The sequence below is a fragment of the Anoplolepis gracilipes genome, chromosome 10 (genome assembly GCF_047496725.1).
Source record: "Anoplolepis gracilipes chromosome 10, ASM4749672v1, whole genome shotgun sequence".
NCBI lineage: Eukaryota > Metazoa > Arthropoda > Insecta > Hymenoptera > Formicidae > Anoplolepis > Anoplolepis gracilipes.
The window spans coordinates 9,753,222-9,775,310 of NC_132979.1; the positions used below are offsets into that span (position 1 = coordinate 9,753,222).

A 22,089-nucleotide genomic window follows, 5' to 3' on the forward strand; every position below is an offset into this window, starting at 1 on the left:
GGGACAACGAAACGCGCCATGAAATAAATGACTCCTTTAGATGATTAATAATATTACAACAGTAATAATAATTATTATTATACAATATTATCATTTGAAGTTTATTGATTTATTATTGCATTCTATATGATATTATACAATATTATTGACCGTAGGAAAAGGCCATTAATCTGATGACGCGTTGCGCCGTTCCTGCAAGCCCGTTGTATCCGGCGCGTAAATAGCTAACTATTTTCAATTATAACTCAGAAACTAAGGCCAATTTTTGTGAATTACTTTTTTAATAATTATATTACTTTTTTAAATAATTATTACAAAAATTGCAAAATAGTGAAGAACTTTTTTCCTCGGTTTAACCTACTCTACCTATACAAGAAGAGATATTATTATGAGATATTTTGTATATATTATGAAATAAAAAAATAGTTAAAAAAATAATTTTATATTTTACATATATATTTATAATTTTTTTTCTACAAATCTAACAAAATACCTGATGATTTTCGAATTAATAATAATATAATTTTCGCATATTAACAAATTTCATTATGCTTACATATATTATATAGAACAATGTATGTGATCTATAAACATATGAATAAGACATAAGTAATTGTTCATTTAGTTTTAAAATAACGCCAATAAAATAGTTTTCAATTTTTCGCCCACATTCTTGTAGCCTAGCCGAGAAGTTTTGTATTATGCACATATCTTGTGATATTCATACAATTTTGGACAAGTAACAAATTTCAATTCATCCAGGATTTTATTGGTGAATACTTTTTGAGGTATCCCCCAAAGAAAATCACACAAAAGTAAGATCAGCTGATCGAGCATTTCAATAATGTAAACCAGAAATAATTGATTTTTAAAATTAAAAATCAATTATTTCTGGTTTACTTATGCCTTACATATGTTTGCAGATATAATGACATAAAGTTTTCTGTACATTTACATAATGAATTTTATTAATATGTTAAAATTGGCTTTATAATTACAAGGTACCGAAATAAAGTCAGCGTTGGAAAATCAAATTTTTTAATGAACAGTTATTATAATAATTGCAAATATACTGCATGATAATTAAATAAGTAAGTTTACTATTTCGAAAATATACATAGCTAGTGATCACTAGTCGAGAATCACGTCAAAGCCGAATGAGTACAAACATTTACAAGAAGAAAAAATTATTATGTTAAAAACGTTAAGAACATTTTGTGTTTTATTGAAAGTGTTAATGCTAACGAGAGTGACCTTTGCGATTTTGTCGGGCAATCTGAAGGATAATGTAACTCTGATAAGTCTCCATGAAAGTATTTTTATTCATTTTCTTTGATCTAACTTTATGCTTAAAGATTTTTATATAAAGAAAACTAAATGTTATATATAAAAGATAATAAATTACTTGTTTTAATGACTGTCCCCAAAATACATAATTAAAAAGTTTTAACGATATAAAAAACATATATAAAATTTGTTAATTTTGCGTTACACATTTAAAAATCAATGTCATAAAATATACTACAAAATTTAACTTCATGAAAATGGTATATTAAAATTTAAATGTTAAAATAATAATTATACAATTTTTAATATAATTTAATTATTCCATTGATTCTCTGCTACACTGCTACGATAAACACATATGTGATACTTTTGTTAGACATAATTTTTCTATAATTTTTAAAATGTTTTTACTTTTATAAATATTTATTTATATTTATTAATTTTAATGTAAAACTTACAGTAAATTATTTTTCATGTAACGACATTTTAATATTGAAAATCAAAATCTTTGAGTTGAAATAAATTATGTAACGAAACAGCTAGTAAATTCAAAGTAAAAGATCGGTAAAATAAAATTTCAAATTGGCTTTTAATCAATTAAGACCAATAGACAAATCATTATGCGCAACAGCTATATATCACTCGCTATATACGTATTTATATACCTACTATTCTTTAGTTATCGTAATTTTTTATATTTTTCTAAAGATATTGCAAAACATTTTATATAATATTTATTTTAAAATACATTTTGAAATATATAATTTGTGAAATACAACATATGTTAAATACACAGTAATGCAAATAATGAGAACATCAATGTAATTAAACGGTCGCATGTTCATTAATGTTGTTATGTAGAATTATGCTTTCATTGTTTCATCGGTTTATATTAATCTGCTATAAACTTTGATTTAATCGCCCATGTATGTTGATGAAACAATTCGAACATTTACAAACTATACAATGTACATATATTTTTGAACAGGTTATCTCAGCCTTCGAGATTAATGATCACTACATGTTATCAAACGTCTCCTCTGACAGTGTGACTATATTAAATGAAGCCGGTAAGTGTTTATTGCAGACATGTTTACAATCCTAAAATTAACTGATAAATTATAATGAAATATAAATATAATAAAATGAACTCTATACCTATATAAATGTTATCAAAATAAGATTGAAGTACAAAAAAATTATGAAAATAATTTAATAAATAATCAGAGAGCAATAAGGCGTGATCAACAAGATAATATAAGGTATTTATTTTATATTTCATTGGATGGTTTGAATGAAAGTTAATGTATCTTCCCGACCATGTAGGCTTCATAAACCTACCTAAACCAGTTAGTTATAAGCGTATTGTCGACACGCATAATCGTTGTATTTAAAAAACTAATGGAATCGTCATGTTCTATTTCAACGGTAAATTTCAATCGAGAGTGAAAATTATTAAAAGTCTCTACCAACTCGTCTATTCCTGTGCGTGGAACAATTGCAAAAATGTCGTCAACATATCTATAATAGGCAGAGACGTTAAAACTTAACGAATTTAAACAATGTGACTCTAGATCATCCATCACAATGTCGGCTAAAATCGGAGATAAGGGAGAACCCATAGGACTTCCAAAGATTTGCTCGTAAAAGTGGCCATTAAAGCTAAAACTAGTCGAGTCCAAAATCAATTCTATTATATGTAAAAATTGAGGGAGATTAAAACTCGTGACGGAAGTAATGTCATTCCAACGTTTTTTGATGGCACTCAGAACCAAATCCTTAGAAATATTAGTGAATAAAGAACTCAGTTCAATGATATCATCACATCCCCACTATCGATAATAGTATCCTTGTAGAAAAGGACCAACCGTCCTTGATATGTGAGACTGGTTTTAGAATTGAACCATGCAATATATCATATATATATGTAGAGACATTATACAAAGGGCTACCAACCGAAGAAACAATAATTCTTAAAGGAAATCCTGGTTTATGAATCTTAGGTAAATCATAACAGCGAGGTAAATTACCATTAGTGCACTTAAGATGTTTATACGTTCTTTCATCGATCAACTCATTATCAAACCATGATTTTAATAATATATTTATCTTATTCGTAAGTAGTTTGATCGGATCTTTATTTATTTTCCTATAAGTAAACTCATCACTCAATAACGATTCCATTTTTAACAAATAATCAGTCTTATTCATCACCACAGTGGACTGCCCCTTATCAGCTTTGGTGACTAAAATGTCTTTATTGTCAAATAAAAACTTTTTTGAAAGTGAAAAAGCCCCAAGAATATGTCTGTCGACATAACTTATATGCCTTTACAAACTCAAGAATCTCTGAAGTGTATTGGCAACAGAATTCTAGTTGTTTCTAAAAGATGAGTGGAAATCTTATCTGAACAAGACTCAAAATTCTTAACAACATCTAGTACATAATTGACTCGATCATTACTGCGTGACGAATTTATAGGTAACGCAAAACTGTCACCCAGGCTTAGAAGCATAGAGACCGTATCAAGAATTGTCTTATTACTAATGTTCATAAACCATTTAGAATTGTCAATGTTTGAAAAAGGATCTTCTTTGAAATTATATTTCCGTTTTAAATTGTTGATTTTTTTATTAAATTATTATTTGTTTTAAGATCAAACGATAAGATTCTTTGTTTATTAAGTTCAAAAAAGTTCAGAAAAGGACCACAACCAGATGGTCGAAACGTTGTGCTATTAAATAAAGGATTTTTGGCTAGTTTGGTCGTTTAATTATACTATTGGCTTTTAATTAAGTACTAGCGATTTTAATCTAATAATCTAAAATTTCTATTTATCATAAAATTATTTGTTTTTGCTGAAATATTTTTATTTTAGAATAAGATTTTCTTCCTTTTTGCTTAATTATTAATAGTGTGTTTACGTCTTAAAACACAAAAATACTGTTATTATATAATTCAAATATATTGAAAATCAGTACTGTAGCTATTGGTTAAATTTCATCATACTTTGTAGTTTATGTTTTCATTTCATTCTTTATTTAGCAAAAGGCCATCTGAACTTACTTATTATATGATATCCTTTTAGTTATAATTTAAGAAATTCTTCCACTTTATCTTTTTTCAGTTATTGAAATCAGAATTAATATACGTAATTATGATATACTAAATACAATTTTGAAATCTTTATAAAGATTTCACTATATGTATAGCACGCCGTTTTACTTTTTAATAACATAAAGAATATTCCACTCATTAAAAAAGTTTCAAAATACAAAATTTTTCTAAGCTTTCTTTAAAATCTTTCGTAAATATGGATTTACGTAACGTAATAATTCTTATAACGTAATAAAATGTCACCATTAATTAGTAGTGTTATAGTGGGGGATTCTAAGCCATGGGGCGCCGAGGGGGATGCGGGGGCGGGGGTATCTGGAAGGCGCCAGGGGTCTGGTGTTAGGGAAAGGGGGTGGAGGGGAAGGGTCCTACACACGTTCGAAAGTAGATGTTTATCTTTGCGGTTGATTTTATAGCCGGGGGTATTTTAGAAGTCATAAAACTGTTTTTTTTTCTAATTTTATGATCATTTTATGGTCATTATATCATTAGGATTTTAAGCGCCGACGTTCGGCAGCTTTGCACCCTCGCGGAAAATCTCCCATAAAACTGGAGCGAAACATCTTCCATAATTTTTAGGGAAAGAACTGCAACTGCAAGGTGTTTATCTTTGTGGTTGATTTATAGCCCGGGGACATTTTAGAGGCCATAAAAGTCGTGGGAAAACAATAGAAATTTTTGGCCGACGCTGCGACGAACATGTCGGAACGATTTTATAGATGCAAAAGCGTTGACGTTCGGTAGGATGTGTTAAGACAGCATTAGGCGAAATATAAGAAGAATGAGAGCCCCGTCAAACCATAGTACGATTTGAAAGGGCATAGAAGAAACTGTGGAAAAAAAAAATTTGAGTGGTTACTGTCAGGCATTAGAATTGTTAGTGACACAATAAATGGAAAATATTAATTTCGAAGCGATAATAGACGAGTCGTCAGACGAAGAGCATGCGTTGTCGGACGATAGTAATTATATTAGTGATTGCAGTAATACCGATTTTGACGACAACGTAGTAGAAAATGAACAACTCCAAAATCAACGTAAGATTTGACACTTTTATTATTCAACGGGTGGTGCTCTAGCTCTCTGTGCTTCGTGTATGGACACCTTTCGAGATGACATCGGATTAATATACGAAATACGGAGACATAAAGTTACATCGCCCGATGAGGTGGATATGCGATGGTGCAGTAGCTGTCAAATTTTATTACATATAATAATGTCGCGTAATATGTGTTATGTTTGCACACAAAAATAGAGAAAAAAAATGGAAAACGTGCAGCAGAAAGAACGCGACTTGTTGGAGCGTTCCCACCAAGTCACCACATTGGGTGAATATTTTGGATGGCTGCAGCATTGCGAGGAGTTTATCGAAGAGCTCGAAGAACGCAGCCGTGTCAAGCGTCCGCGACTCTCAATCGGAAATAGACAATCTTTGGTGACAAGAATTGCGCGACTCGAGGGTGCAAAAACTCGATTGCAGAGACAGTTTATACCCAGTGGTGATGATTGTAGTAGTGAAAACGCGGAAAGACTCATATGGCGAGAGATTGATACGGCGTTTGAGAGCCGCATCTTCACTGGTGCGGTTATAAATTATAATCACATCGAACCTCGTCAATTTTTGGAAGATGCGAGTGACATTGTGCTTGAGCACGTGCGAGACGTTATGCAAAAACATAACAGTGTGAAAGTGAATACAGTGTTTAACGGCGAGTTTGTGGCGGGCGATAAGCATGCCAATAAATCAATCAATACGAGAAACTGTGAACTCTTACATACATCCGATTTACGTGAGTGGTATGAGCGGCGAGTCGTCGAGCCAATCCTTGCATCGCTCGAAGAATTTTAGAAACGCGATGGGCATTATCGCGTATACTAAATTGACTGTAAATATAAATAAATATAATCCTATGCGCGCCGAATGTTACGTGCAATTATCGCGAAAGATAATAATGAAACGAGTAGTGGTTAACGTGCAATCTAAAGACAATGCATGTTTTGCGTGGGCGGTAGTGGCTGCTCTGTATCCAGCTGAAAGATGCACACACCGATAATCATCGTACCCGCATTATACAACAGTACTAAATCTCCAAGATATTGAGTTTCCAGTCACTCTTAATCAAATTAAAAAATTTGAAATTTATAATGACATTTCAATCAACGTGTACAGTTTTGAAAACGAAAACATTGTCCCTATTCACCTTACGGAGCAAAAGAGAGACAAGCACGTCAACTTGCTCTACGTGCAAGATGCGCAAGATATCGGACATTTTGCATGGATCAAGAATCTATCTAGACTTGTTAGTATGCAACTCAGCAAACACAAGACTAAAAAATATATCTGCGATCGGTATGTATATTTAATAAAACTGTCTAAAAATATTTAAAACAAGGATATAAAAATTTTAACTTTTATTTTACAGATGCATGCACTATTTTCACTCGGTCCAAAAATTGCAATCACATTCAGTAGACTGTGGAAAGATGAACGACTGCGCTATCCGGTTACCGAGCGATAAGGATAAGTGGCTCGCATTCACTAACTGCAATAGAAAGGAGCGACTATCTTTCGTCGTGTACGCCGGGAGTGCGTTTTGGTGAAAAAAGAAGAAAATTTTTATCAACATCACCAAGTATTTAGTATGGCTTATTATGTACATTGCTCGTACGATAATTCGTTATCCGCGTATCATTCTCGTCGCGAAGCCAATTGCGTTGCATGGTTCACCGACGAACTTAAAAATTTGGCGCAACGTGTAGAAAATATTTTAACAACCAATGTCCCCATGGTAAATTTAACGCAAAATGAATGGAAAGAATTTCGAAGTGCGACTCAGTGTCATATATGTGAGAAACCATTCGTAGAAGATGATACGCGCGTACGCGATCATTGTCATTTGACCGGGCGATACAGAGGTCCCGCGCATTCAAATTGCAATCTAAATTACAAAGAATCTTTTTGCATTCCAATAGTATTTCATAATTTATCTGGTTATGATTCTCACTTTATAATCGAGGAAATAGCCACAGCGTTCGAAGGGGGAATCGATTTACTTCCGATAACAAAAGAAAAATATATTTCATTTACAAAACATGTTAAAGGTACGAAAGACAAACCGGGAAATCACATTAAATTACGTTTCATAGATTCATATAAATTTCTCACAAGTCTCGACAAATTGGCGTCTTTTCTGAGCAAGGATAAACTCAAAATTTTACAATCGGAATATAAAAATTTATCCGCCGAAGATTTCAATTTATTAACAAGAAAAGGTGTCTTCCCGTACGAGTACATTGACTGCGTAGATAAATTGCAAGATGCGTGTTTACCATCACGAGAATCATTTTACAGTTCCTTGACAGATAACACAGTATCTGAGAGCGATTACGCGCACGCTGAGATTGTGTGGAAGCGATTCTCCATTGGAACGCTAGGCGAATATAGCGATCTGTATTTAAAAATCGATGTTTTGTTATTAACCGACATTTTTTAAAATTTCCGAGAGAGTTGTATCAAGAGTTATGGGCTCGACCCCGCGTATTACTATACTCTTCCCGGTTACACGTGGGACGCCATGTTAAAGTATACGAAAATTATATTTGAATTACTCACAGACATTGACATGGTTATGTTTATCGAACGAGGTATACGCGGTGGTTTGAGTCAATGTTCCAACAGGTACGCGCGTGCTAATAACAAGTACATGCAGTCGTATGACTCATTGAAACCATCAACGTACTTGATGTATTTCGATGTTAATAATTTATACGGATGGGCAATGTGTCAACCATTGCCCTACGCCGATTTTCAGTGGGTCGATAATGTTTCCAACTTTGATGTATCATCGATCGCGCTCGATTCGTCTACAGGCTACATCCTCGAAGTCGGCCTCGAGTATCCGCAACATCTTCACGATTCGCAAACTGACCTACCGTTTTGTCCGACACGCGACAAACCACCTGGCAAGCGCGAGGATAAGCTTCTCGCAACCTTATAAGATAAGAAGCGTTACGTAGTACACTACCACAACCTGCAGCAATATTCCCGTCACGGCCTTCGTATTGCAAAAATTCATCGTATATTACAATTCATTCAATCTCCGTGGCTCCGTACTTATATAGAACTCAACACAAAATTTAGAACACTGGCGAAAAATGAATTTGAAAAAAATTTGTACAAACTAATGAATAATGCCGTGATTGGCAAAACGATGGAAAATGTGCGCAATCGCGTAGATGTTAAACTTTTAACAAAATGGGACGGAAGGTACGGCGTAGAGGCATATAGGTTTAATTTCAAAACCAAATTTTTATAGTAGGAGCGTTTTTTCGGAAAATCTAATCGCTGTGGAATTACGTAAACTCGAGGTGAAATTCTACAAACCAATTTACGTGGGTATGTGTATTCTCGATATATCCAAGACATGTTTGTATGAATTTCACCACGATTATATGTTACCAATGTATTGGGAGAAATGCAAAGTCATGTACACTGACACGGATAGTCTTATATATCACATTGAGTGCGACGATGTGTACGAGAATATGAAACGCGATATCAGCAGATTTGATACGAGCGACTATGCGATAGACAATGCGTTTGGTATACCGTTCGTGAATAAAAAGGTACCAGGTCTAATGAAGGATGAAAACAACGGTACCATAATGACCGAATTTGTCGGGCTTAGAGCAAAAATGTATGCGTTGCGCGGATGGTAAGAAGGATACAAAAAAGGTAAAAGGCGTCAAGAGTAACGTTGTTGCGAGAACGATAACGTTTGACGATTACACGCGGTGTTTGAACGAAGAGATTGAAATAACGCGTAGTCAATCGTGTATAAGATCAAAATTACACAAGGTATACACCATTCGCGAAACAAAAATTGCTCTAAGTCCGTACGACGACAAGCGGTATATCGTACCTACAACTACTGATACGTTACCGTGGGGACATTATAAGATATCTTTATAAAATATAATGTGTGTGTGATTTTTTTCTTGTATGTATATTTCATATTTTATATATTGTATTTTATATAATGACTATTGGAAAGAATGTATTAATAAAGATTTTGTATATTTCAAATATTTCATATATTTTTATATTGAATATATTGTATTTCTTATAAAATTAAATTACATGATCCTTATGTACCCAAGAATTGTGCGAGCTATCAAATCCCAGCCATTTCACGTAAACCTCGTCACCTCTCCTGCGCAGTACTTTCTCCACGAGATACACATCTGGATAATTCGCGCGATGCAACTCGTGCTCGTAAAATGCTCCAGCGATAGATTTTTTGCGATAATCCTCGAGTAGATATGTTACGGGATTAGTATGTTGCACTTTAACAATCTTAAACACCTAGGTTGTCCAATTTGGTGTTTAACCTTTTTCGAAAAGTTTTTTGTATTTGCTAACGCGTACCAGGTCATCTACTTTAAACTTTGCAGGAGCAGCAATTTTTATACTGTTGTATACCGTATTTAAAAGTCTATCAGCAATCGTGGGAGTAACATCGATAGGTCTCATATTGATAGTGCGATGTTTTCGCGCGTTATATTCTGCAACGAGTCGGGATAGCGCGTCGATCCACTTGTAAGTTCCGTTCAGCGTAAACATCTTCCACATGTCGTTCTTCAGCGTGCGATTGAATCGCTCGACGACAGACGCCTTCAATACCGAATATGTGGAATAGTGATTAATGTTATGTTTCCGTATAAGCTGTTGCACATCGGTATTGTAAAATTCTTTCCCGTTATCAGTTTATATGTTTTTCGGGCATCTCTTGCTATCTCGAATTATTTTGGCGATTGCATCAGCCGTCTCCCTTCCACTTTTACTCTTGAGTGGTACAGCCCATGCATACTTGCTCAACACATCAATGACGGTGAGTATGTAGTGGTAACCTTTGTTGAAACGAGAATACAGACGCATCTCGACGATGTCGGCTTGCCACAGATCATCGTATCCCCGCACTATGACGTGTCTTCGCGGAAAATTTTTTCTCGCCGGCGCGTGCAGTTCGTTCACCAACTGTCGTCTTTCCAAACTATGTTGATTCTTTGCTTTGTCAGTTTTCCTTGATGCCCGTTTGTTGTTCGCTTTTTTTCACTCATTTTCGTTTATCGCCTTTAATAGCCGTTCTTGACCTGTTCTGACCTGTTCTGACCTGTTCTTGACCTGTTCTTGACCTGTTCCGACCTGTTCTGACCTGTTCTTGACCTGTTCTGACCTGTTCTTGACCTGTTCTTGCGTTGTTCACCGCCGTCCTTCACCCATTCGAAAATCGTTCTTGACCCGTTCGCAGCCTCTTTCGCAGTCGTCTTTTGACCGATCGTAGGAGTTCTTGAGTTGTTTATAACCTTGAGTTAAGAACGTGTTCGTAGCCTCGTTCGCAGCCCTGCTTGAGATGCTGATAGCCTCGTTCGAAGCTGTTGCAGCTGCTGCTAAGTCATTCACTGCCACTGCCACTGCCACTCATTGTAGTTAGATAGCAGTTCGATAATTCTTCGTAGCTATTCGATAATTGTTCGCAGCCGTTCTATAATCCTTCGTAGCTGTTCGATAATCGTTTGATAGCCGCTCCTAACCCGTTCACTGATGCTCATTTAGGTTGATAGCTGTTTCTGAGTTAGCGTTAGCCGGGCGTTCAAGTTCGTTTAGCACAATCTGTATTGCTCGCACGTCCTTCTCAAGCGAAATCAGCTTCTCGTCTGATTCTTTCTGTTGATTCATTAATCTTTTAACACAGGACTCCACGTACAGTTTGTTGACGGCATCGGTGTCAGCCTCTGGTTGCACTACACGGCGAATCTTACGTGACCTTGCATCGAAGTCTAACGACGCGACACAAAGCGTTTTCGTGTACATAACTTTTTACCAATCTATCCCAAGAACCGTTTGTGCCGGTTGCATCATTTCTTGGATCGAATAATCCAAATTTGTTGATAGGCATTTTTTTCTGATGCTTCGTAAAGTGTCACGCAACGTTGATCGACTGATTAGTTTTGTCGAGACACCATTTAATTTATAATAATTCCTGCTTCACGAAGTTCCTCGATGATCAACTGGATCTCGTTGTCGTGAGCGTTGTGACCAGCTTGGCGCGAAGCGTTGAGCAATCGTAGCCGATCCACTAGTTCGTTAGGATCGTCCCAGTGCACGTAATCAATCATATTGTTGGTTAGCGTCATAGCGCGAGGCATAGACATCTCCCCTCAAGATTTTGTATTTTTCGATTCGAGCGACATCAACGGTGCAATTATATGTTTGTACTTGTACCCCATGTTACCCTTCAAATGGCCCTGCGCATCATAATCGCATCTATGCGCGTTCGTCACCAATAATATGCTCTTGTATTTTTCCAAATCGTCCCCCCTCGTGTAAAGTTCGTCATCGGGAATTCTCTTGAAGATCAACTTGTACAATCCTGGCGTTTCAATGTACCGCACGTCGTCTATGATAATAGAGTCTTTGTTGATGTTGAATTGTTTGTTGCCGAGTCGCATTTCATTCTTTCTGTCAAAATAGACTCCATACACATGATCAATCTCGTGATTTTTGTCGCCACTGAGCAAAGCGCCTATGTATTTTTGCCCAAGTGGCCCAAAGTACTCCCGCAACGTTTCTTGACCTTCCAGCGTTTGTAACTTGTTTCGAACAAACGATGATTCGATCATGTTGCCCGAGGTTTCGAAAACATCTTCGTTTACGCTTGTTGGTGCGGCTAACGGCGTAGAGGCTATCGACGGTTCATACAGTAAAACGTTCGATCGTTTCCTTTTTTTCGGTGTCGCATCTTCCTCTTCCTCTTCCTCTACCTCCTCATTTTTAGCCTCTTCCTTCTCATCCTCCTTGTATCGCTTGATGGGTAAGATTTTAATCTTTGCGCTACTCTCTGACTTATTTTTCACCGCGAACGAGTTGTCGACAATCTTTTGCAGCGGCTCGATAATAAGTTTAAAATGGGTCTTGACCTCGATATCGTCATCGATGTTACCGGTCTTCAAAGCGCGATGTTTCTTGCGGATCGATTCGCTCGTTTTCGCAATCTCCTTCGCCATCTTTTCACGCTCGCGAATATTATCGCTCCCAGCCATATCGATAGAGAGTGTTGAACGCTCGCGTTTCACCCCTCACGACAGAATGTAGTCGACTAATCATTTGTGGTATCGCAAACACGTTAAATCCGTTGCTGTATCGCCCGTTTGTAAGCAAGCTATCCTTGTCTATCACGAGAAATCCATACTTTTGCTGCCAACAAGTACGACATAACTCACTGAAATCCTCGTATGACATGTCGGTATTCACGTAATCGTTGTACACGTGTTTCAAGTTGGTGCCATCCTGTTTAAACAAGATTAGCAGGTTCGCGTTGTCGCGTAAAAGATGTTTTGGTATTCTCGCGTATGTCTGGCAGAGATAGAAGCAGTCGACGTTCGAGTGGCGTCCCATTGAGAAATATTCTCTTATTGTATTTTGTTTGTCGCACGCCACGTCATCGAAAACGAAAATCGAGTTTGGACGTGCTTCGCTCGGTGGAATGACGTCACTGTTATTGGAGAATGTAAAATAGCCGATTTCATCGATCGACGTTAACAAATTCTCCAAATATCGATATTTTGGCTGTTGCAGTGACTTTGAATACACGTACACATTTTCAAAGCGGACGCCGTGCGGGCTTTCTATCAAACTAATCAACACGTTAGTTTTACCGCAATTCGAGGGGCCGCAAACGATTGCGCGTATAGTATTCGGCAGCATCGTACCGTGTCTACGCATCTCCGCATTGTCACCCATCGAGCGTAATCTGACGTCGTAATTTGTCACGCGTATCGCGAAAGGTTGTCGCACGAATTTCATTTTCCCACTTCCGATTCGGATCGCACGCCTGTCTATTTATAGCTGCGCGGAACTACAAAGTGTTCAGTAACGAAAAAATGTTTGTCCTGCTATCAAGTCCTTACGATATTCTCGATTTGAGTGCCGAACAGTTACAGTTTGTATCTAAAGCAGTTTTATTGCGAATGTGTGGCAATCACGTTCACTACGTGTGGGACAAACTTCCGGAATACATAAAGGCGGATTCGGAGGTTCAGACCTATCGTCGCTGTTTCGAACATTACAATCAACCGTGGCAACAAACGCACATTGACGGTCCAGCGCCAATGATAAAAGATTGTCGTGAATGTCAACGCAAATAAGCAGAGGTCTATTAAATCGTGCAATAAACGCGCTTCCTATCGAATTACATATTCCTGGATACCAGTTTTGCGGTCCGGGCACGCGGCTAGAAAAACGATTGGCTAGAGGTGATCGAGGTATCAACCCATTGGGCGCAGCGTGTCGTGAACACGATATAGCGTACTTTCAGAGTAACAATCTTGCCGAAAGACACACGGCGGATAGGATACTCGCCAAAAAGGCGCAAACTCACATCACTGCGAAAGATTCGTCTCTCGGTGAGAGAGCCGCAGCCACAGCTGTCTGGACAGCGATGAAAACCAAAACGAAGTTCGGTATGGGTCTAAAGACGAAAACGAAGAAAAAGATGGTGAAAAAACGAATACTTCCGGTAGCGAAACGCGGGGGTGTATTACCGATTCTACCAGTGTTGGGCGCTCTCGGATCTCTGATTGGTGGAGCGGCTGGTGTAGCAAAGATGGTGAACGATGGAAAAGCTACACAACGTCAGTTTCAAGAGATGCTACGTCACAATCGTGCCATGGAAGGTCGCAAATTGTATCTCGCACCATACAAATACGGACGAGGAGTCTCAATGAGAAAGAAGAAAAAAAAAAAAAAAACGTCAAAGAGACGCTAAAAATGCCAGAGGGCGTAACTACCAACGTACAATTGCTGCAACTAGCAAAACGTATGCACATTCCATATTTTAGAGGTGTTTTTATGCGTAACTCATTACCGATCGGTGGTATATATCGAAATGAGAGCGGGATCATAAATGTGGATAACGCTAAAGGCTCGGGTACTCACTGGGTAGCGTGTGCAAAGAGGGAGAATCGTGCTATATATTTTGACAGTTTTGGCAATCTTCGACTGCCGAATGAATTGGTGCGATATTTAAATGTGACAAAAATAGAATATAATCACACATCCTATCAAACTTATAATCAAAGCATCTGTGGACAATTGTGCTTGCAGTTTCTCCGAACGGTCGATGCACGCGAATTTAAAGACATACATTGCGCTATTTAACTTAGTATTCGTTAAACGGTTTGGCCAACATGTCTATGACATTCACGCTGACTGGAAAGAGCAGCGTTCTCGCGGCAAACTACTTTCCCAACGTAGATTTAAGCGACGGTGAATACGAGCTTGGTCTAGCGGATTTTGAAAGTTATCACACGATATCGAACGTGAATTCCTCGAATAATAAATTTTACTTTGGCAAAGACGATGCGGAAATTACAATTCCAAGGGATCGTACGAGCTGCAAACGATACATGAATTTTTGAAACATACAATTTTACGAAAACGTTCGCAACACACAGTTCGTGATGGTGATAAAAAACACACTGACGACGACGATAACTTTGAGGCTGGAGAATGGCCTATAGTGCTCCACGCTAATTACAATACGATGAGGTGCGAGATCAAATGCGCCTACAGATTAAATTTTAGCAAGCCTAACAATATTGGATCGCTGCTAGGATTCTCGAACCGTATACTGCAACCGCGAAAATGGTACGAGTCGGACGTGCCGATTAACATTATCAACGTGAACATTATCCGCGTCGAATGTAATGTGACCGCGGGTGCGTACAACAACGGCAAACTCGTTCATACGATACACGAATTTTCACCGAGGGTACCACCAGGATATAAGATATCGGAAACACCGGCGCACATCATTTACCTACCGATCATCGTGCGGTGCATTACGGATTTAACGTTACGCGTTGTCGACCAGGAAGGACGATTACTCGATTTTCGAGGAGAAGAGATCACCATTAGATTGCATGTACGGCGGCGGCAAAATTAGCGTGTGATGCTCGTGTTGAACGGATCGAAAGACGTGAGAGACAACACAATCTTTACGACGCCAGCGACAACAACATCGACATTTGCTAATATCCAATCATCCGGCACTAAGAAAAAGAAATTGAACGCATCAAACGTTGCGTTTTTACAATCTTTGGGATTCGTGGTGCGAAACATTTAAACGATGACTGATATTCTCGACATCGCGGATGAGCCAATCTTTGACGATCGCATCGTCAAGATTGAGACTCACTCCTATAACCCATTCGCCAACACAACGTTCGGACACAGTGATGAGATAAGAATACCCATACAACAACAGGATCTGTATACATTGCCGTACGAGAGTTTCTTATACATCGAAGGAGAATTAAAGATAAAGAAGCCAGCTGGCGGATCCAATGTGGTACTGCAAAATAATTGCGTTGCATTCATGTTTGACGAGATTCGATACGAACTCGATGGTGTGGAGATTGATCGGAATAGAAACGTGGGAATAACAAGTATGCTCAAAAACTATGTAACAATATCATCCGATAAAAGCGTGATTATGAGAAATGCTGGCTGGAGTGAGCCAACTATTGTGGATGGACACTTTAATTTTTGCGTACTGCTCTACATGTTATTGGGATTTTGCGAGGATTACAGACGCATAGTAATTAACGCTCGTCACGAGTTGATCTTAATACGATCGCGCAATGACAACAATTGTCTGCTTGGAGCTTCGACGCTGGAGCCTGTGATCAACATATTCAAGATACAATGGCGAATGCCACATGTGTTGTTGAGTGAAATTAAAAAGCTGTCTATGCTGCGCGCTCTGGAAAGCAGACGCTACCTCAGCATGGGTTTTCGCTCGTGGGATCTGTACGAGTTTCCGCTGTTGCAACGTACAACCAAGCATTCGTGGGCCATTAAGACCGCGACTCAGCTGGAAAAACCACGATACGTTATCTTTGCTCTGCAGACAGGCCGGAAGAATGTTATGTCCGAGGATGCGAGTAAATTCGATGACTGTAAATTAACAAACGTGAAACTCTATCTGAACTCGGAATGTTATCCGTACGACGACATGAATCTGGATTTCGATAAAAACAGATGGTACGACACGTACGCGCGTTTCTGCAAAAACTATTACGGATACGAGTACCTCGAACCGAGTCTCACCGTCTCACTGTTTCTACAGTACGGTCCGTTTGTGATCATCGATTGTTCTCGACAAAACGAATCGGTCAATAGTGCAACCGTGGATGTGCGATTGGAATTTGAGTGTAAGGAGAATGTGTCTAATAATACGACTGCGTACTGTCTCATCATACACGATCGCGTGATACAGTACAACCCGTTGACCAACGTTGTGCGCAAAATTACCTAAGTGTTTGCGACAATAATTTAGAGAGAGGGGAAGCTGGATATAAATCCGAGTGTTACGAGATGGTTGTCATTCTTCTTAACTGACGAAAAGAGATCTCATCATGTCTGTACCAACGTTTGTCGATCTGCAAGGATTTGTCGTTTCGAATAAATTCATCGCAAAGGAGGTGGCGGTGCTGAGAAGAGGAACTGTTCTCGCACACTACATTTTTCGGAGTCCTATACCATGGCATCTCCTTACAAAATCCGAAAAGTGTCAAGCTTCATGGTTGATGGCGAATCATCATGGACTACAATGGGAGGATGGAATCGTTGCGTACAGAATGGCGAAACGATTGATTACAACAGCTGTAGTTGAAGAAGAAGATGATAAAATGCAGTGTATCGTATACGTTAAAGGATGCCAGAAACGAGAATGGCTTGCTAATATGCTCGGCGACGATGCGAGAAAAAATTTAATCATTGAGACCTTGGATGCTGATTACGACGATATCGAATCTCTAAATAATCTAGATGTTAAAAATACTATCCGATGTGGAAAACATGTTAAGAATTGCGCATTACAAAATGTATTCAAAATATTTAACTGGTGGTCGCAACGCCAGAAAGAATTGCAAGATTTGGAAAAATAAAATATTTAAACACTAATATCTTTTATTTCTTATTCCCCCTCCTCATTCCCTCCCTCCCTCCCTTACGAGTCATTTAAGATTTCTTTTTATTCGAGTATCGTCTTTCCCTTCTCCTAAAAATTTCAGAGCACTAAAGTATTCTAGAATCTCCCACCACATTTACCACTAATCCCCCCCCCCCCCACTACTTTGAAAAAACGGGATGTCACATATATTTGATTCTTCATATTCGATTCTTCATACGGTCAGTGTTGCGTTAACCGTTCGTGAAAGTGGTCCACTTTTGAAATCTGGAAATATGTACTACGTCGAAAGAAGTAGTGGCGACCCCATCAGAAGCGTGAATAATTACGTACCGAATCGTTATGAAACTCCATCGTTTGAGAACAAATGTGACAAGTAAGTTTTTGTTTAACTTCTTTCTATTTTTTCACAAATTGTTTTTAAACTAATTTTTTTTATTTTATTTTTCTACAGCATTTCATTGAAGCGTCGTGCGATTCGTATACTAAGTAGACGATACGCATTGACAACCACGGAATTCAAATTCCTTGAAATTGGTATCAAGTGGGTACACCGAGTTACGTGGAAATTGTCATAGGAGATCATCAAGGAAAGGAACTGGTATTATCTCTCGAAACGTGGAAGGGACTCTACGAGCAACGTCGCAATATTCACGATTTACTGCGAAAGGACTCTAAAGATACCTATAATTTTATAAGCGTTGGACCGCTAACAGTGCGAGTTCATACGATTAACGATACTAAACTTATAAGTCTCGAATCTTTAAACGTACGCATGATGATGATTGAACCGACGTTACACCGTATGTTTGATCTCGATCAATGCATCGATGTAACCTTTGATCGATTGGTTAGAATCACCGAGACAGTCGATACTAAGTTTACACAATTCTCCAATATCGCGTCCACTATAACGGATAATAAAAAAGTGTCAAATGTAATATGCGCCAGCGACGCCTTCAATAAACATCAACTCGTCGATTGCGAACTGGTAGCTTTAGTTTTTAGTCACAATATGTAATAAAAAAAAAAAAAAATATAAAAGAGAAGAATAAAGTTTTTTTAAATTTAAATCATGATATAATTTATTCGCACGCATTTCCCATCCGTGCTTCCTCCCACCCGTAAACAGTCCCAGTTCTCATATGTAGCTCGTTGCGGGGAATGACGTCATGCTGGGAAGGGAGATGCGAAGCTAGGGACCGCGAGAGAGTAAGCGCTAGGAAAGAAAGAGATAGCGCGAGGCGAAGGAGAGCGAGAGAGTAAACGCTAGGAAAGAAATAGCGCGAGGTGAAGGAAAGCGAGAATGCAAACAGTAATTTTTTTTCTTTTTCCTTTTTTTTCTTTTTATAATTTTTTTCTTTTTTTCTTTTTATTATTTTTTTCTTTTTTTCTTTTTATATTTTTTTTATATTAAATATTAAGTTATTATATCTAATTATATCTAGTATATGAAGAAAGAAGAATGGGATAGATGAAGGAAGCGCAAGCAAGCAATTATATGTGTTTAACATAATTTTTTTTTATTTAAAAAAGTGTGTGTTTATTTACAAAAATCTGTGTGTGTGTGTGTGTGTGTGCGTGCGTGCGTGCGTGCGTGCGTGTGTGTGTGTGAATTTAAAAATAAAAAGAAAAAGATATAAAAAAAAAATATATAAAAGATTGCACGCCGATGGTCGAGCGGTACGGACGGCGACTGCTGCTGCGAGGCGCTGCAGGGGATGACCGGGCGGTGGTGGTGGCGTCCAGGTAGGACTCCTGCATAACAGAAGAAAAAAAAATTTATTAATATTTTCATAATTTGAAAAAGAATACTTACACATCAAGGATTACTTACAATTACTGATCAGAATCAGTATCAGAATCTGGATCATTGTCGATGACATGTTGTAGATACAACATGTTATCGATATGTTGACGGATTTCCCGATGGATTTCTTGTAACTGCTCAGGACATGCTTGCCGATTTCCGTCTGGTAAACAGCAATTCTCGCAAGGCTTTCCCCTTAGTCTGTTGTTTTCATTCGTCCATATATAACTTTGTAGTTTAAAGATCACTGTTGAGGAATTTTTTATGTCAAGTTCGCGATTTCGTTGAAACTCCACCACCGCATTCAATAGTTTTTTGGTCACCATTTTTCACAGCACTTAGTCCTAGCAAATATCTACAAAAGTTTATTGCTGCGCACAAAAACGGCACACACTACATGCTATTACTTGGCACAGTGAGTGTCCACAATTATTACACGAGTTCCAACCGTGATAAATATATTGTCCAGTTTCATGTTTATACACAATTTTACCTTGTGTATATGAATCTTGAACTTCAATGAAACATCCCGAACAAAATTTTTCACTATTTTCCTCGTCGTTGTCATACTTTTTTACTTCGTAATAAAATATGATGTTACACATTTCCTGCCGTTCAGTTATAATTCGTAAATCTTTACGCACTAACGGCACTACTTGTTCATTCAAATAGTCTTCCGGATCACTCTCATAATCAGAGTCATTCACTATTTCCACTTCTTCATTGTCTTCGATGACAATCACATCTTCTATATTCATTTTAGCACTAAATCGAAAGACACTCGACGACTGTTGAATACGTTTTAACGCGGAGACAGATTCTCAAATTCGAGCAGCCGAATGTTGGCGCTGGTGCGTTGCATTCTTTCCTTAAAAATTATGGAAGATGTTTCGCTCCAGTTTTATGGGAGATTTTCCGCGAGGGTGCAAAGCTGCCGAACGCCGGCGATTAAAATCTTTTTTTCCATAATATTCTAATGGTCATAAAATGATCATAAAAATTAGAAAAAAAGAAAAAAACAGTTTTATGGTTTCTAAAATGTCCCCCGGCTATAAATCAACCACAAAGATAAACACCTTGCAGTTGCAGTTCTTTCCCTAAAAATTATGGAAGATGTTTCGCTCCAGTTTTATGGGAGATTTTCCGCGAGGGTGCAAAGCTGCCGAACGTCGGCGCTTAAAATCCTAATGATATAATGACCATAAAATGATCATAAAATTAGAAAAATAACAGTTTTATGACTTCTAAAATACCCCCGGCTATAAAATCAACCGCAAAGATAAACATCTACTTTCGAACGTGTGTAGGACCCTTCCCCCCCCACTCCCTTTCCCTAACACCAGACCCCTCGCGCCTCCTAGATACCCCCGCCCCCGCACCCCCTTCGGCGCCCCATGGCTTAGAATCCCCACTATAACACTACTTTAATTTCTTTTTCAGGCTCAGCAATTAACATTAATGTACATCTTGATAATTTTGCAGGCATATTATGTGTCAAAAGTAACATATGCTGCAAGACTCGTCCTATAACGACGAACTTGTCCAATTCATTTAGTTTACTGAGCTCCAAGTACGGCACTAAACAGTCTTCACCTTCAAAAAAATGTACTCTCACATTTAACAAAAAAGATATTGAACATTTTCTTAGTAAGACCACCTCCATCAATACCTACTTTTCCAAGAAACATAACGTTCAAATTTTTATTAATTATTTGCTCATCCATATATATATATTCATTAAATCATGAAAACATTGACTCCTTGATATTTCGATGGTGGTTATTTTCACATCTTCTGGAAGGGACGGGAATATTAAGCATTTTTCTACATTAATAGTTTTCTTCTTGGTACCTTAAATTGATCACTTATTATTAATTCCTTTTTTTAATCAAATAGTCAAACACGAAATAAATAACAATCTTTTTTACAATTTTTATTCCTTTTTTCTTGCAAAGAACATCTACATTACTAAATAATTCACATTATTAAATAATAAATAATTTTTTTACAGACTTAATTGATCATCTTCCTCTTCCTCATCTTCATCTTCATCAAAATCATGGTTTGTTGAATCAAATTTTGGAAAATGCATTGTTCTTGATCTTGATGGGCGAGTAATTGTTGTGGGGATTCAATTAAAGAATTAGTCAACGAAATTGACTCTGATTCCAAATAATCAGAATCATTATCTTCCTGACGTGCGTGAACTGAGGATTTTATAGAATTATTTTGAGACACTTGCAAAGAAAGTGGAGGATCATGCTCTTCAACAAGAGGCAGATCATTTGGAAAGTCATTCAGAGGCAGTATGATAATTTTGCTTTGCGTTAATTTATTTTCCAAATCTGTTCCATCTTGGATGTCTGTTATAAGAGTGATTTTCTTTGATTTTTCTATTTTTCCCAATCGAAAGCCACACATTCTTAACAAATTTTGAATATGAGGTTGAAATATTGAAACATTATCTGTTATTTCGTCTAATGAAGAATGCCTTCCTATTTCAAGTAGCTCTTCAGATAAACCTATAAACGTATAAAATGTTTAATAATATAAATTTTAATAATACATTAATTAAATCAAATATAATTTGAATGAATATACTGTACCTAATCCTCTCTGTTTTAAATATTTTAATTCTGTATTGGATGGCAAAAAATCAGCATGTGCTAATTTCATCAAAATTATTTTTCTTTTAAATGTAGCCTTCCTCTTTCTAGCCCTACGTGGACTAGATGTAACATTATTTCTTCTAAAACATTTTCGCGTAGCTACCACTAAGGATGAAAAATTCTGTTCTTCTTTTGTCGATTCACTAGATGCACTAGCTGCTATTTTTAACA

At 37.3% G+C, this 22,089-nt stretch overlaps 1 protein-coding gene across 1 annotated transcript in view; it reads left to right on the top strand.

Moving 5' to 3' along the window:
• LOC140670361 (proto-oncogene tyrosine-protein kinase ROS-like) overlaps positions 1-22,089 on the top strand; it is a 55,992-nt gene that overhangs the window by 2,657 nt on the left and 31,246 nt on the right. The window contains exon 2 of the mRNA XM_072900921.1: positions 2,276-2,357. Within this exon, the coding sequence (XP_072757022.1) occupies positions 2,276-2,357 (82 nt within the window). The remainder of the gene's footprint in view (positions 1-2,275; positions 2,358-22,089) is intronic.